Genomic DNA, 18,714 nt, shown 5'->3' with positions numbered 1-18,714 from the left:
CATGCGCGACTACTGGTTGTCCTAAATGCAGTGTGTGTGACTGCATGTGTGTGAAGCAATGAGACGGGATGGCTGCATTCAAGATCGCTGAGCTATGAGGGGAGTTATGACGCAGACTACCAGCTGTATATACACACACAGACACACACACACACGCTCACATAAAAGCAGCAACAACACTCACGCAGGCTGGGGCCTTCCACCCAATCTCACTCATTAGGTCTTAGAGGCCGTGGGGAGCATGGCCAAAGCTGGCATGAGGTGTTAATGTGTGTGTGTGTTTTGTGTATCGGTGAAGGTGGGAGGGTTATATTTGCAGTCTGAGAACTTTCCCCACTAGAAACCTACCATCTGAATCCAGCTGGCTGTTTATGACCTTATAGAGACTCTGGACTGAAGACACTCTGCCTGTTTGTCTGATTCACCAGACGTGTCATTATCAAAGCTGCTGTTGTATGTGAGCAAATGTGTCACTTTGAGTGTGTGTGCTGTGTATATGCTCTCTGAATACTGCTGGCTCCTGTATTGTGCAACACTGCCAAAACCTTTTATGTTCATGTTTTGTATCATATTCATGGTAGTTCTACATATTACTGCTGACCCTGAACGCATTATGAAAGTCCTGTTGTACCGACTAAATTTGTGAAAATTCTGTCAACCGACTTTGTGGGTTTTTTTTAAAAAAAAAATGTAATCTTACTTGTGTTTTTTATCCTTGTTCTCTCATACCCCCTCCCCTCTTTTGGTAAGTGTAATCCCCGCCCCTCTGACCTTTTGGTCTTCAGCTGACGCATCATTATGACCTCATTAAAAATGGACAGCCAGCCATTGCCAGAGGGGTAGTTCTCATAATATAATCAGGCTTTTTAATTGCCTTACTCCAGAAATTAGCTGCTACATATTGGTGGGTGGGTGCCCCGTGTTTGTTGCTTCCATCAGTTTATTTCCTACTTGCTCCTTTACTTCTCCTTCCTCCATCTCCTGGTTTATAACAAAATTGAATATTCCTCACTCACAGAACTATGTGTCAGGGCATTCACATCATCAAGTATGCATTTAGAAATACATGCAGGGAAAGGATTCAGCTCTTTGTTGGTTTACTGACCCTCTGGCCTCTCATTTTCCACGCTCTCTGCATCACACACACGCTCCCTTACTTCTTCACTTGCTCTTCATTTCAACCTTTCAGTATCCCAGGGCGACAAAGCTAATTTGAGGCAGATCTTGCCCTAAGGGGGTAAACTACAACATTCACATTCGCGCACACAGACTCCTCAATGTCCTCCTCCCTACTCCACCCGTAACACTTTATCTTCACCTTTCTCCTGTGAGCTAGCTCCTGACAGACAGTGAGCAATGACATTAACTGATCGAGCCACTTACCATTACTATAAATGAAATTTTGCAGCAACATTGCTCACACCTAGAAAAGTAGGATGAAACATAGGGAATAAGCTTCCTTAATGACTTTATTAAGGATTGCTAGTTCAGTGTGGAACAATTCTCTCACCCAGCTTGCTTAAGAATATTATTTGCTGTATTGTCTCTTAGTTTTCACACAAATGTTCTGTCCGAGAGAGAGAAGGAAAGAGAAAGTGAAATGGAAAATCAAAGATCGTTTAAAAATATGAATTGAAAAATTTACAATCTACCCTGAGCAAAATAAACAGATGAGAAACATAGTGTAAAAGGTTTGAATTGTGAATCCTGTTTGATGAGTCGGTTGAAGATCTACTTAAATCCCCTTTTGCTTTTATAAATCTGAAAGGTTTATGTGTGAATTACCCCCTTAGTACTTTTCCATGATATCTGACACTTTGTTTTCCTATGTCTGCAAACATGCAATATATCACTTTCAACATGGCACAAGTGTGAACTGCTGCAATCATAACAAGACAAACATGGCAGCGGTGGGTTCATTTGAAACATGACCAGCTGTTCAGATAAATGGGACATGATTTGAAGTGAATAAATAGCAGTGCTGTTGAAACTTTAGTCCCTCATCTACAATCTTTAGCTGCAGCACTAAGCCATATTTTATGCTTTCCTCAGAATCTGAGGAAATTATATGAGAGAAACATGACCCTATGAAAAACAGTTTATTTTAATTTTAGCTCTTAACATAATTTCCTTGCAGCATTTACAATGGCTATGTTTGCTGTGTGTTTACAATATGAGATATAAGGAGTGGAAGCAATTTCCAGTTAAATACACAGTAAATATAATTGTAGGTCATCACATTAGCTTGATGTTGACTTTATGTGATGCTTTCAACACCTATTGTTGCTACCAATTATAAAGTTTTTGAAAGATGGAAAAAAAAATCTATTAGCTGTTGAGGGATTGCTCTGTGAGACCTATGTAGTGTTGGCAAAAGCACTCCTGCCCAAAGTTGTGTTTCATGCTTTCATGGTGGGGGTACTTATTTCAACACTACAACAGTCCTTTGTGAGTGCTTTGGGACATCAGAGGGGTCTACAACACCACTGCTCGTCATTGCCAAGAATAAAATTGATACATACTTTCATGTCAGTGTTAGTAAGTCACCAAGAAGAATGGAAAAAGTATCTGGAAATGTTGCCATTTTTCTATTTAAGGAGTTGTTATAAGGTTCTCAAGAAATATAACGACTGCATCACTAAGCTGAAAACAGGGCGCAATAAAGTGGAAGCTCTTCTTCTGGTATTTGCACAGATTCAAATGTTTAAAGAGGTCTATGTGTGCTGTCTTTTGAAAATAGCAGATATGTTATGGTGGAATTATTTTATTTAGCATAGTATTTTTGTTAATATCACCGCTTTTGTGATTGAAGCCAAAATAAACATTCTACATTGCACAGCCTTATTCAAGCCTGCTTTGTGCCGCTATGTTTCCTGGTTTGCTTGTTCCACTTAGCTCACTCATACTGCATGGGTTGGGGTGCAGTTAAATGACAATCATGCAAGGAATGTTCAATCATATGTCACAATATTACATTTTCAAATAAACATTATCATGAATGACTCAATATTGCAAGCCTTTACATCATCGGCATGTTTCACACTGCTGAACTTCATGCTCTGTGCAAACTTGCACACATAACAGATATTGTTCAAACCATGACTCTATTAGACACTTATGAGCATGTTTAAATGAAGTCTTGAGGAACATTAACGGTCATTTAATCAATGTGTGAATGACTGAATAATATCATTTTTTTAACAGACTGATGAAAGCGTTACATATCTCAAGTGTGAAAGTCTTTTTTGTCTTTGAAAAACAGAAAAAAAAACATACAAGCAAACAGCTCGAATAGAATAAAGCTCAGATGAAGATGAAGGTGTTTAATTCACCTACAAGCTGCAGCTGCTGATCCTTTCTAAAGGGTTCAAAAAGAATTAAAATAGGAAAATATAAGAAATAGATGTATCAATTTTCCAAATGACCCTTATTCATATGTAGAGCGGGACCCCTTGTATTAAATTCACGCTCGGCACAACAAATGGGGTGGTTGTGGTCTGTCACGCTGATGTATAGATATGCAGTTCAATGCGTGTGTGTGTGTGCATGATATATGTGTGTAGGGAAGCAGTGGCAACAAAAGACAGCTATTTGTTTGTCTGCTCAGGACAGAAACACACAAAACACATGTCCTCAGTTCAATACATGCACACACACATACATTGCACTTTACAATGCAATTAGTTGTTTGACATTTTCCCACTTTCTGTCAAATATGTACAAAATATTTAGGGGCTCCTAAAAAATTTATAATACTTAACCATTTAACAAACAGATGCTAAAAAGATGCCTTGTGTGACTAACAGAGTTACACACTTACATGCTGAGTGGGAGGATGCAGACTGTATCCCATAACTGAGAGACTGTTGGAGCTGCCAATAATACATGTTACTACACGTGTGTGTGTGTGTGTGTTTGTGGCCACATACACAAGACAAAACAGGAGAGATGAGACATAGGTTCTGCCTATGTCAGATCAACTGGGAGAACAAGTGCTACGACAGCAGCTTGTTAGTTCGTGTGTGTTTCTCTCCTCTGAGAGAGCAAATAACAGGAAACGAGAGACAGACATGCACAAGTGAAACTTGGCTTGTTCGCAGTCATTTTATACAAATCAAGTAAGGTTTTAATTTTTGCTTCAGATTAGAGCGGTCAGATGGCTTTAGTTATGTAGATGGAATTAATATGAATTATTTCAAGGATCTGCTTTGATACTGAAGCAGAATTCAGCATCTCGCATCATCAAATGTGGTGAGAAACAAACAAACAAAAAACACCTGGTGTATTAGTTTTGGTGTTTACAGTAAACACAGAATGGTGAATGAGTGGATGAAAAACACACAAGTATTAGTAAGACCACAGCGATGGTGAGTGGGAGAGTTGGAGGGAGAGATGAAGACAGGAATGGATGGAAGGCGGGCAGATAGGCGTCGGCACAGGCACGCTCCCTGACCACTGTAAGAAAGGGGGCGTAGGCCAGGTCTCCCATCAATTACAACCTTGACCCTCCTCTCCTCTCTTTTCTCTCTCTTACACACTTTCTGCTTCATTCAACCATCCTCCCCCTGCCTCTCATCCTCCCTTGGACCCTCTCCTATGCTCCTATAAATCAATCTCTTTTCCCTCCCCCCCCTTTCCCCCAGGCTTCTCCCACCTTCCCCCTCCCTCTATCCTTCTTTCTCTCTACCAGCCCTCCTCTACATCCCTCGGTATTCCTCTGCCTCCTTTCATCGTTGGAAGTGCAGTGGGAGTAAAAAGGTCAGAGGTGGGAAGACAGGAGGGAGCAGAAGAAGCAAAAGGCAACGAGGGAATGTGAAAACGAAAGAGTGAGTGTATTTAATCAAAGTGGAGAGGGGGCAGATGATATTTCTTGTTTTCTTTTTTTAGCCTTCCTCATCGCCATGCAACTGCTGAGTGAGTCAGATATCGTCTCCTGTCTTTATCTCATTCAGGGAAAATAAAGCAAAGACAGGTTCTAAAGGGGGTCTTTGGGTCCTTCATAAAGCATTGCATGTACCTGTAGTGAATATGAAAGGTAAAAGTACATATTCTGTAGAAATATTTTGATAGAAAAAGGAAGAGACTTTCCCTTACCCTCCCTCAGCATGCCTACAGTCAGACACTTCATGAAGCGGCAGGCCTGGCATGACTTGCGTCTCCTCTTGGTGATCTCACACTCGTTGGTGGCTGGACAGCTGTACTCAATGTTGCCTGTGGCATGTAGACATGTTGGAGGGAGACAGAAGGACAAGCGTCATTCCAGAAAAATACATCAACAGACAGGAACACAGACAATCAGTGTGATGCCAGAAACATGTGTCTCTTAGAAAAAAAAGGATAAAATAAATAAATGTTATGCTTTAATTTAACTTAATTCATTCGCCTATTTCCAAAAACTGTTAACACAGACAAATAAATGTAAAACTATAAACTGATGAACATTGATAGTGATCTTTATCTGCACTTGTTAAAAAGAAAACACTTTAATCATCATTCTAACACCAGTTTTATCTTCTACTTAATCTTTATTCTTGACTATTTACTTTATTATTAACTATTCAATTTTCTTCTTCTGCATCTCTAAAGGAGTATTGCCATGTCTTTGACCAGGGTATTTTTTGTAATTATTATTTTACCATGTCTTACATCTATTCAACCTGAACCTCAACATGACAACTACAGTACCCAAGCAAACCAATACATCTCTCACTGAAACAGAGTAAACAGTGATTACTATTGACAGGTGCTGTGGAAAGGATGTTTTCTCATTACTCCACTGATTAAGGAGCTGGTTAGTTTGGGAAAAGGCTAAATGCTCAAATGCTTTTTAATGGGCAGCAAGACACCCATTAATTGGCCTTGTTGGTTAAAGTGAACGCTAAACATGCTAAATGCTGGGGGAACTCTTACATTTTAATAGATGCTACTAATGGGACTAGTTAGCTTGCGCCCAATCTTTAGATGCTGATGATGCAGGAGGAGCAGATTAATTCTGCAGTTAAGTGGAACACTTCCCTCACAGTGAGGCTAAATGTGCTAATGACACGCAATCCGCATGGCTTAATAGGCAGTCAGTAAAGGGGCTTGTTATTTCAACGAAACACGCAAGCCCTGCTTGGCTGCAATGAACGGCCCACTTTTAGAGATGCCAGTATTGAAGCTAAAGCCTCACTGAGAAAATTACTCTCAAGAAAAGCACATTCTGTGTGTAACTGCGGAAACATGCTTTTGGAGCAGTCACAATAATGCATCTCATTTGTTGATAACAGTGAAACCCATGACAAAAAAAAAACCTTTATGAAACTTACATTGTACTCTGTCATGTTGGGACCATTTGTGAAGAGGGGAATAGGATGGGCAAAATAAAGAGACAAATTCCAAATTGTGACAAAAACATGTGTTACATGTGTTAGCTGAATAAACCATATGTATGCTCAGACTTATATGTTAACTTCTTAATTCAGACGTATGGATGGAAATGAGAGAAAAAGGCTTGATATCAAAACTCAGAGTTTTTGAAGGCTCCTGTGTGTATGTGTGCCTGTATGAATGAGAGGGATATAGATGGGTCTCAAATCCCTTGCAATCTCCTCTGAGAGGTGTGTATTTGTCCACCTACTGAATAATAATTGACCACTGTTATACAACCTGTTCAGTATGAATGTTAAGGCTGCTTTCCTCTTTGTGGAATATCCCGTATGCCATTCTCAGTCTTAAACCTCAGCCCCCTATAGGATTTGTAATCTTGGTACCATGGTTTTCAATAATATACTTTACTGGGAGAGAAACGGAAAAAGCTGTACAGGGAAACAGAACAATGACAAGGAGTCAGGAGTGAACCTAGAACTTGTTACATACTCCGTGAGAAGTAATAACTTTTTTTTCTTGTTCTTGAGGCCACAAGAACAAAATTAAATAATTTTGTTCTCGTAGACGTAGTTATTGATATGTTGTGGCTTATTCTGGACGCATCAGCCAAGCAGAACTGTCTTATGATCTGGCTTTGAGAAGAATTGTGTTATTGGTATTGTGACATTTAAGGTGTGCATAGTTAATGCGGAAAAACATGAAGCAGAAAGTCTGACACTTCTGCATTTCCACTGATACTGTTTTGAATGGATAGCTTTGATTAACAGGTAACCGAGGTGGCGAAAAAGTACAAAACAGGTTTGGTAAATGAAGACAGGGACACTGCTGTTCATTGGACACAAAACTACAGACACCTCTGCAGTAATCCCTGCCCCATTACACATGGAGCTTATCATGGTATAAATGTACAAGAGCAAAACTAAGTCTTTTTGGTTATTGTGGCATTGAAAATAAGAACAAATAAGAACAATGGAACTGGGAAAATGTAGCAGAAGAACTGATGTTTTGACAAGTCAGGCTCTTGGAAACTATCTGTTTGTGCTCCAGCCCAGTTGGTAGCTGTAATGCACGAACTCATCTTTGTCATTGCCAGAACAACACCAAGAAGAAGCAGAAAAAATAAGAACTGTGGTATGATTGTAGACATGCAACAGAGATCAGTTTACCGTACCAAACTGTCCTGTACTGATCCGGTCTATCTAGTGGAAATGGGACTTAAAGCAGAGTGCAGGCTGTTTTTGGGCTACAAACAACAAATCATGTTTCCATGGTGATAAGACTTAAGATGGAAAAAGAGGGAAATAAGGCAAGTTTCTTCTTCTTGATACCCCCCAACCCCCCACCCCTTTTTTAAGGTGAAAATGAAAACCTGTGCGGTACCACAAGCAGGAAATGTAGCTAAATAAAAAAAAGCCTGTGTTAACCCTGAACTAGAAAAGATTATGAATTATATTAAATTGGCCCATCTTAGCCTTGTTGCTGGAAAGCTAAATGAGTTAAATGTCCAGCTCTGAGCAAAGTCCTGCACAAGTCCAATTTGTTCAATCTGAAACCCACGTGAACCTGTTATGACAATTAACTTATGACTCATTAACTGCAGTTATCTCCAAGCCAAATCTGGACCCAACCTGCTGATATATAGCCTACAACCCAAACTGTGATCTTCTGAGGAGGTTTATTATAAACTGAAAGTGCTCCTAACAAACTTAATATATATTGCTTCACATTGTACTTCGCGCAGCAACAATACTTCGAAGCGCGATTGCTTTGCAAAAAGAAAACATCCACTGTCCCTGGATTAAATCGTTTTCTTCATTCTCCAATCACATATTCAGCTCCAAGAAAGGAAACCCCAGCACCTGACACTCTGCAATACTTCCAGTTAATTATAAAAAGATACTAACATACCTGCACATGAGACAGATTTCCAGTTTAAAAATACATATTCTAGGCTGTGTGGGCAGAGAATTCTGTCCTTACTACTTTTTTGCTCTCATACACCTTTTTTAAAAAACATTCTTGCCTCTCTCATTCCGCTTCATTGCCCGATACCTCTATCTGACATCCTTTTCCCTCCTCCATACTTCCCTTTATCCCTCTTTCTCAATAAGGGAGTGATAGATGCAGGTTGTCAGGTGTCGCTGGACAGACGCCACAGAAGCAGCAGCTGCCAGAGTGACTTCCTCCATGCTGCGACACACACACACACACATGCAAAAGCACGCCACCACACACATACCACTAATTCCTCCCTACATCCATGTGCCCAGTCCATCTTCCTCCTTCTCCCCCCTTTCTCTCATTTCTTTTCTAAACTTATTTATTTGCATCACCCCCTCCCCTCCGTCCACTTCATTCCCCTCCTCCCCTACACCGTGCTCTCCTCCTGTCCAGCTGGAGGTGTTTTTTGGTAATTACCTGTGGTTTTATTGGCTAATGGGTTGAAACATACCAATATGTCTGCTGCTGCCCATCTGAGGCTGGCCCTGCTTTCCTGCCAGGACACACACACACACACACAAACAAGTACCAAAACACACAACAGGAACATGTGCTCAGATGTGCACATAAACTTTGGTTCATTTACGTTTGGATGAACACACAGACACACAGCCCACACAGAGACACATAACATCCACACTGTCTGTGGATGAGTTTGCTGTGTGGGGTAGCCAAAGATAATGTCATGATCCATTTCATCCAGTAGGTCCAAGGATACACTGTCTGCACAGGAACTATCATTAATGGTAGTATTTCCAGCACAAACATTAACAGAAGGAGCAGCAATATGTTTGTAAATATGCAATGTAATTGCAAATTTTCCTCACCAAAGTACTAAAAATCTGACATACTTTATTTAAATAAATATGAATAGCACTGATTTTCTGTATTTTGCATCATTAAAACTAATGCATTTCACTATAATCATCTGTAACGTCATCCTGTGATGAGCTTTGTCAAGGTCTTGACCCGTACCTTTTTGACCTCCTTATGTGAAACATATCCACGACATGCAGTGGAAGGATTACAAAGTGAAAATGAAAACTCTAAAGAGAGGGAGCGAACACTGCCTGACAGCTTTTCAGGTTTACACTCAAAAGAGGATCTGCTGTCAACACAACTAATACAGCTCTTGCATTATTCTGCAACTATGTCCTGACCTATCATATATAATCTTTAACAAGCCTTCTAAATGAAATCAGACAAGTGGAACTGGTCAAGTGTTTGACCCCGCAGCAATGACGGGTGAGACCTATTCCCAGAATCATTACAAGGTTGTGTGTGACTGTCAGTGTCTACGTTTGAATTTGTTTCTACATTATGAGTTTATGTGTGTGCCTGTGTTTCTGTTTCGTCCTTGTTTGTGTGTTCTAAAATCTATTTGCCAAGATTGCCCTGACCCGATCACATCTCATAATGAACACACGCAGGTCATCTCTAGGTAGTGGTGACCATCGAGTGAATGTAAGACTTCCTCTCGCCCACATCTTCCTGTCTCCCTCTGTCTCTGGGGCTTTACAGGGAAAGCTGCTTATCGGAAGCTAAAGAAAGCAAGCACAGATAGGTGGATGGATGGAAAAGTAGATAGATGAATCCTGTCTGATATGACTGACTGACTCAATGAATCGATAACGGCAGGCTGGCGGACTGGTAGCTTGGTTATTGCAATGGCAGACTGACTGACAAGATGGCCATTCTGCTAACTGATGGATCCTAATAGTTATTAAAAAAATAATAATAATAATAAAAAAAAACCTGGAGCAAATCATAAAAGATTATCACGCAAACAGAAAATTTTCAAAGGTTCAAACATTAAAGGTGTTATGATGGTCCTAATTGAATTATCCATACCTCAAACTGCTTTTTGAAGTTATGGGCCACGGACCAAAAACAAGCCTGATTACAATATACAGATTTATTGAACAAGTGAGTTAGGCTGTTTAGATGAATGGCAAAATGTCATTTAAATCATAAGTCTTTATTCATGCAGGAAAACTACAGTGTGCGATTTTACAACCTAAGCCGTGTTGTTGCACAAAATTACTTCAAACTTCATAACCATCCACCTACATATTTCTCAACCGCTTTTTATAAACTAATAAATTATTGATGTGACATATTAAGTGGCAAAGTACTGACTGACAGTTTAGTACAGATGGTTTTAATGCTTTCACTGGAGTTATTTGTTTTATAGGACAACAAAACACCACCAACAATATGCTTAATTCTTGATCTTTAATTTGACAAGTTTTAGAGGCCAGGAGTAGATTGTGAAACACCCAATAATGACTTGGCTTATAAATACTGTACCACAATTTTGGAATTGCATGTATTCCATATTATTAAAGTTGGCTTGCTTTTAGGCAAACTGGTTGTCAGACTGACCTTCAAAAGGGGGGAAATAAAGGATGATGAAGCTGACGAGTCGAGTATTAAATGAAAACCTTCAAAACCTGTAAAGTCTGAATACCTGTGCACTTCCTGCACTAATGCTAGCCCTAACAAGACATTCGCAAAGGCTTATGTAGCCTAATTCCTGGTGCTCTTCTCATCATGTGGATTATTGCTCTATCCCTTCTCGACTTTACCCCCTTACATGAACTCCTGACCATGAGACATGACCTGTGGCCCTGCTGTGACACTGTGTTTATCTCCTAGACAACAAGCTTACAGCAAACACTCTTCTAGTATAAGCAGCAGGATCTGGGAATGCAAACACTAACAGGAAATTGTTTTTTGCTGTTGATGAAGCAAAGGTCAAGGTTGTGGGTGAACGTAGAAGGTGCTGCATGCATATACCTGACTGGATGTCTACAGGCGAGTTTGTGCGTGCGCATGACTGATTGAAAGAAAAAGCAAAAAAATAAATAGTGTAGGTGTCCTGATGGCTCATTTAGCAGACAAAGGGGGAGATGTACCTTATAAAAATTCTGGGTTTGCACCTGACCTCAGGCTTTCATGTGTGTGTTATATGTTACTCTACTTGCTTAAGTATAAATACATGTGAGGAAGTGAAATTCAATATATCTGTACATATATATCTGTACATATATATATATATATATATATATATATATATATATATATATATATATATATATATGTACAATTCTTCTTATTTTATGTGGTTAAAATGACATCCATATTTTTGGTCATTCAAATCATGACAATGATCCTGAAGGAAAAACTGAGCTAATTTACTGTGGTTAAGCATAAAGTAATAAAATAGAAGAAGACAGTTATAGAGAAAATAATCAAACTGGAAGCCAACCTTGAATGGTACGTTTGAAGAAGGCCTTGCAGGCCTCACACGATGCCACTCCATAGTGGTACCCTGATGCAATGTCCCCGCACACCAGACACAACCTCTTGGGCATGGAATTCAACATGTACTCGCACTTAATTTGGGAATCTTCCCCAATTGTCGATGAACAGTCCTCATAACGCTTTGAGCCAGGGCCGCCAGCAGGTCCCAGGGGTCCTGCGTTGGAGCCATAAAGGCTTGGGGAGTCTAAGCCGTTAGGGTGGCCGTTCATTGTGGATGAATATGAGCCTGAAGCGTCACTGGAGCCACCAGGGGAGTGATGGTTTAGACTGTCAGTCAGGGAGGCAGGACTCGACGGCTCAGTCTTTATATATGAGGACGGACAATTGGACTCAAGGTGGCGCTCCTTACTGGACATTCTGCAGAGAAGCCTGAGGAAGAAGACATGGACAAAGACAGAAAGTAAGACACTTAAAGACAAGAAAAAGACTGTTGTTGATTACAGGAATTATGGGAGAGAGTACAGCAGAGAGGCATCAATGATTCCACATAGCCACACAAACACATTCACATGCTTGTGGCCGAGGTCATCCGTCACTCTCCAGTCAATAGCAGCTTGTTCAACATGAAGGTAATCAGTAAGCAGCTCCTCTGCTGCTCAGTCATCCCAAAGACAGCCCCCACACATAGAAACAGGGAATCATACATGATCACATTCAACCATATTCACAGAAACCGTTTTGGAAAAACACCAGAGGCCATGCAATACAAAACAGCTTGTAAACTGGAAAAAAGTAAAATGTCAAATAAGTGCCAGTTAATCGCAGCTGTCCTTTCCCCATCTTTTGTTCCACCTCTCCCTTTTTTCTGTCTCTTCTCTCTTGCTTTTTTCCATCCTCTCCCTAAGGAGACTGGCTGGTGTCTTGTTAATGGCAGCTGTAATTAACAGCTATCTTCTCTCCGTCCATATCTCCACATCCCTCCCTTTGTCTACTTTACTATCTATCTGCCCGTCTCCCTATCACTTCCTATTCAGTGCCATCTCTCTTTCTCTCTCTTCTTCTATCACTGCCCTCTCTCTTTCTCTTCCTCTTCGCATTACCACTCTGTGTGCCTCGAACCCTGCCCTCCCTCCCTGCGCTCTCTCTTCATTGTTAAAGGCAGAAAGCACAAAAGGGGTTTTTAATTAAGGCAGGATGCTGCTAAACGAGGGGTTTCTAAAGTCCAGTCAGCCTGTAAAAGATCCTCATCCTACAGGGACCCATAAAACACACACAGTGCCTGGACAGCCAATGGAGAGCGGCTCAGGTGGGGGGAATGGAGAATGGATACAGACAGAAAAAAACAGATAGGCAGACGGTAAAAAGCAAAAGATAGACAGAAGGGGAGAAAGTGAAACTCCAGAAGCAGCAGTGACTGATGATATCCAACTGGCACATAGCAGTTTTAAACCTGATTGTGTGCTTTTTAATGATCTTTAATATGACTGTTGTCTAGTAAGATGAGGCAAGCTGTCATCATTAAACCCACATAAAAGAAAAAAAAGATTCAGTAAAATTCAGAGAGGTTTTTTGATGTGTCTTATTTGTCTTATTTCACACTTTCATCATATATTTCATTTCCTTTATCTGTCATTCCCTCTCTTTTTTGCAAGTTGCATAATTCAGTAAGCCCATTAACAGTGGCTTTGTGGTATGTCTGTCAATCCATTTATCTGATACGAAGGTGGACCTTTAGTTTGGAATTAGAGGAACACTGGGAGAACGGCAAGGAAACAAATCAAGACAGGACATATGTAAAAGGAAGTAAGAAAGTCAATGAAAGGATGAGGAAGAGAAAGAAACACACATATAAAGTGTGAGAAGAAGCAAGAAAGAAGTGACTGTAAATGTGAGGAAGAATGACAGAAAGGCACAAGATCACATAAGATTGGCCATGCTCCTGCAGAGGTAGTGAAAACAGTGGTGACAGAAAAAAAGCGAGTAGCCCCATTTAAGTTGATGATGTGATGGTGATGATTTAATCTCCCCTTTTTCAGTCTTTATGCTCTTTTGTGCCCTCTCCTTTCGACCGTCAATCCCTCTGAGTACCATTAAGTAAAAGAGTTTAAGTGCCAAAAGATCTCTTTCCATTCTCTACCCCAGTCTCGTTGCTCTCTCTCTTTTCCTATATCATGTCTCTTTCCTTCTCTCTCTGCTCTTCTGCTCACTCGCACTCTGCTTATAAATGAAAAATAATGGCAGTCGTAGGGGGAGGAATAAAAAGAATAAAAAAGAAGACATGCATGGAGAGGAGAGGACTAGAGGAAAGAAGATTAAGAAATCACAGCCAGTGCGCTGCACCGAGCGAGAGGTTGAATGCATTTATGTATGTTATCAGTATAATTATAGTGCTATGTAGCGATGGCTCAGTGCTGAAAGAGCAGTCTTATTGTGCTGTCTGCTCTTCAGATGAGTGTGAAGAGGGAAGGAAAGGGTTGGGTCTCTGTGTTATCAATTCTTTATGTTTTCAGGTTTTAACATATTTATATCATGTGAAACAGCATTTTTCTCGCTTTTTGTATATTTTATAAAAGGCTTAACTATGTGAACAATGATTTTACTAAGGCACAAGGAAGAGAAGTGATCAGATTCAAGTATTAGCTTGGAAATTCTGTTCAAGAAAACCAATAGATTTTTCTCCTGCAGACTGTATATGTTGATGTACTTTTTTCTGGAAGAGCTGCATATTTATAACAACATGTGATTGGCAACAATTAATTGGGAGAACAAGCACATGTTGAGGGCAGTCTGGTCACATTTTATATAGTTAATGTAACCATAAAGTAGAATAAAATAAAAAAAAGACAGTTCTTGTTTCTTGGTTAAAAGTGCAGGTTCTAATATTTTCTTTGCCTAAAACCATAAAACCCTTGCGAATAACACTTTTTCAGTGGAAATGCTCATGTCTGAGAGAGTAATAAACATCTTGTAGATGTTTTGTTCTCAGGTGTGCAACCGGCTTGCAGCCTGCAGGGCCACTAGTTTAGAAGACACTTCTATTGGTTTTATCAAGGCGGTAATTGTTTTACACAATCAAGAAATGGGCAAAATTAAAGGATAAGTAAAATTGGACAGACAACTTTAAAAGAAGGTGCAGATGTCAGAATGTCAGAGTTAAAACTTCTAAACAGCCAAAAAACAAAGGATCTTATGGTATGAATCTCACAATTTTGTCCTAATGTAAAATGAATAATGTGTGCATTATGCTATGACATGTATAAATTACAAAAAGAGAGCTTCATCATACTTTATATTCTTTTTTTTTTTGGAGAAAGATGTAAGTGTTGAGAATGACTGATAGAGTAAAGTTTATGTTTTTTACTTGGAGAAACTTGGCAAAGTGAGCATGGGCTACTTAAGTGTTTGTGACCGCCAATTTCAAAGGGACAAAAAGTGACTGCTGAGTGCCTGTGGGCATCAAATATTAACAGTCTGATGTACCCACCCCACCAACACCAAACGCATACAAACACACACACACACACACACACACACACACACACACACACACACACACACACACACACACACACACACTAGAACATATATGATAGTTCCTGTGCAGACAGTGTATCCTTGGACCAGAAAGATTATCGGCCTTCTTGTCTACATTTCCAAGCTGATTCCCTTCTATTATTATTCATTCCTACTTCTTTTTATTTCTCACTTCTTGAAAGAACACAATGTGACTTATGAAAGAGAGATAAATATATAGGTGAACAGACAGAAAGAAAGAAAAAAGAAAGAAAGAAAAAAATGAACAAACAAAAGACCTCATGAGGACGATGGGCTGATGCCGTAGTCTGACAACTGGCCGAGGAAAATGTACAATCATTGCATTAAAGCAATAACTCTGACCCACTCTGTGCCTCTGCACAGTTTACTGAAACCTCCTCCCATCTGTGTGTCCGTGTGCCCTCGCAATATTTTATTATATACAATCTTTGTACAACTGCCTCGCTAGGTGGCAGCCATAAACACAAACTGATCCTCAAATAACTCCAAACTGCTTTTACCCACCCTCTCTGGATTACAGAGGAGAGGACAGGTTTACAGCATATGATGCTCACTACCAAATAAGATGGATATCCCACTTTATTCATAAGCTGCAATCTGGCAGACTTCAAGAGAATGAAAAGAGATTAAATTTGCAGTAAAAAAATAGAAAAAAAAGTAGAGCTTACATTTGAAATTGAAAAAAAAAAAATCTACTTTTAAAAAAAGTGAAGCATCTTCCTGCTCAGACAGTACATTTTAAAAGGAAATTTCTATAGAAGGAAAAAAAACCACAAACCACTAAAGAAATGTTGGAGCAAAGAATAACACAAGTGGGGAGGAAAAACAGAAAGGAAGCAGAAGTGATGGCAATAAAAACAGAAAGGGAAGAAGTGCTGACAATGTAGCTACCACGGGTTGGCTAATACCTTTCCATCACACCGAGCATTGTGCTCTCAATGCTGATAAGAACACACAGTCCAACAAGCAAAAAGGAAAAAAAAAACTTACACAATTCTATCTAGATGATATTGGCAATGCTTTGAGAGGGAGAGAAAGTGAAGGAAGTATGGCAGACATAAAAGGAAATACATAGATTGAAAGAATGGAATAAGGAGGAGAAGGGGGGGGGGTGCATTTACATTTCCAGAGTCAAATGAATAGAATGATTTCATCAGTAGCCTGAATTGCTTTTTTTAAACCCCTTTCACTCTTCTGTTTGTTTCTCTTTCTTTGCTCCATTTCTCTCAGTTTTAAATGCTTTACTATCTGTGGAAGGTTGCTGAACTGCTTGTCAGCTTGTTAGTTTGATACAGTGGTGTGTGTGAGCACAAAAACACAGGCAAGCTCCACGTGTTTGCTCCATGCATCAATTCAGAAGAAGCAAGTAACCGCTGGCGCTGTAAAACAACTCCACCGACGCAGTCTGATGTGTTTTCTGCGTGTGCAAAACAAATTTTGCCGCGTGTCATTTCTTGTAATTCCCGGCTAATTTTTATAGAACTTGTGGTTTTTCTGTGCAGTTTAAAGGCACAGACGGAGCTCTATGTGATTCTCCGAAGCACTGGTGTGGGTTTGTGTGTGTGACACGGTTTAGTTCCAGAGAATCACAGTGAGTTCATGATTATAGTTGTTTTCAAACACAAAAATGAACAAGGAAAAAGAAAAAAGAAAAAAATAACTCCCACTGTGACAGTCAATCTAAAGCATTCACCCTCCTGCCGGGCTCTTTGCTCGCCTCCTCTTCCCTGCTCTCTTTGGGTCTCAATCCCTTGCTGTCGCTGGTTTTTTTTTTTACTTCTCACATACAAACACCCTCTATCATTGCTTCTGTCTCTCGCTGGTGCTCCCACACCCCTTCACACATACCACCATACCCTACTCAACACAAAAAAGTGCACACACACGCACACACACACACACACACACAAACACCAGGGAGCAGATCAATTGTTACAGTGTTAGTCGGGCAGGAAACCTGTAATTCACTTCATTGGCTGCAGAATAAACCCCTGATTACATACAATCAATGTGATAATGGCTAAAACACATTCTGCCCAATGGGCTGTTGGGCTGTAAAGACTGGTAGAGGAGACAAAATGTGAGTGTTTGTGTCTATATTCCTATGCATGTAATGGTGTGTGTGTGTGTGTGTGTGTACTAAGCTCTATAACTCCTGTTCCAGCAGGTATGAATCTTCATGTGACTAAAAGATGCAGTAACCACATATAATTCGCTGAGAAACGGATACAGTTACACTAATGTTACACTTAGCCATGTGGCTGATGCATCCTGTGGTCTTCAGGTTTGCACACACACTTGAGATATACCAGCGGGAGGCCGCACATGCAGGGTAATCTCACCGTGACAGTATTGCTTAAAAGTTTTGCACTTTCAGATTGAAAAGCATTTCATTTTTGGCGATATCATGTTTTACTTGTCTTCTGTCGTCACTGTGAAAAAAAAAAGAAAAAAAAAGTCACAAGACACCTCTGTTCTTGTCTGCATCTTCGTTTATTCATTTGAAGTCCTAAGTGGCCTTAAAGGAACATAATTTAGATTTTTAAGTCTAGATGTGTTGCTGCTGTTATTTGAGCACACACATCTGAAGAAGGTGTGTGTGTGTTCAGGGCAAAAAAATGTAAAGCACCCTGTGAGTGTGTCAGATGGGAATCTTGATGATTTAGGCCATTTTCTCATGAAGCAGTAGCTGATAAGTGTCTTGCTGCCAGGCACTATCTTTGTCAGAGTGTCTCTCTTTCCTTACCTCTCTCTCTCTTTCTGCCTTTTTTATCTGCTGCATGTCACTGTGTTTGTAAGGGTGGTTGTCTACTGTAAGAACAGTGCTTCAAATCATAAAAACTGCTCAACCGAACACTCTCGCATTAGTCAGTACAAATGAGCGTACATTAAAATATTTGCTAAATTAACAAATGCATTCAGTTCTATTCTAGGACTGAAGCAGATATAACTGCATACCATGCAGTCGCAGTCTTTTTTAGGTTGACATGTTGAAATCAATAAAATGACTTCATGCATCTTCTTGCCAGGTAAGCCATTACTGAAGGTATTCTATGTAGCAAATGACAGATTCCTCAACAATACAGACTGTTTGAAATTGTGCATACACAAAATTTAGAAAAATAAATGCACCTAAATTAAATACATATTGTTTTCTGTTTGTTTTACATGATATGTAAGAAAAATATTTATGCAGGAAAATTAGGAATGAAAGTGTAGGTTGGCTCCCTTATATAAGAAAGGTCGCCGATCAAGGTTGCTTATCTTCTCATCTTGATGTGTGTGTTTGGATTAACGGGGTCACCACTTCACATCAGGTGTGCAATAGCCCTTCCAAACATTTACTGACACTTGCCTTCATCTCTGACGTGTGTATTGTAATATTTAGACAAACGAACACATGCATATGTTGATGACTCTGTCTATGGGGAGATGTGGAGCTCCACGCTTTCGTTCATATAGAGGCAGACAGAGACCAAGGTGCCGTATCAAGTGAAACTGTGGACAAGTCAAATAAAACAG

General features: G+C 39.9%; 1 protein-coding gene across 4 annotated transcripts in view; it reads right to left on the bottom strand.

The window, feature by feature from the left end:
- esrrga (estrogen-related receptor gamma a) overlaps positions 1-12,066 on the bottom strand; it is a gene marked incomplete at both ends in the record, with an annotated part of 45,655 nt that extends 33,589 nt beyond the window's left edge. For 2 of the 4 annotated variants that reach the window (XM_079246134.1, XM_079246136.1), the window contains 2 exons: positions 5,095-5,211; positions 11,642-12,066. In XM_079246134.1, the coding sequence (XP_079102260.1) occupies positions 5,095-5,211; positions 11,642-12,053 (529 nt within the window). Of the gene's footprint in view, positions 1-5,084; positions 5,212-11,641 lie in introns of all 4 variants that reach the window. The other 2 variants (XM_079246135.1, XM_079246137.1) reach the window with 2 other exon arrangements.
- Between the last annotated feature and the right edge of the window lie 6,648 nt (positions 12,067-18,714).

The sequence above is a fragment of the Telmatherina bonti genome, assembly GCF_933228915.1.
Source record: "Telmatherina bonti genome assembly, chromosome: 1".
Lineage (NCBI taxonomy): Eukaryota > Metazoa > Chordata > Actinopteri > Atheriniformes > Telmatherinidae > Telmatherina > Telmatherina bonti.
Note: the sequence above shows the minus strand (reverse complement) of the source record. Positions and strands in the feature narration are given on the sequence as shown.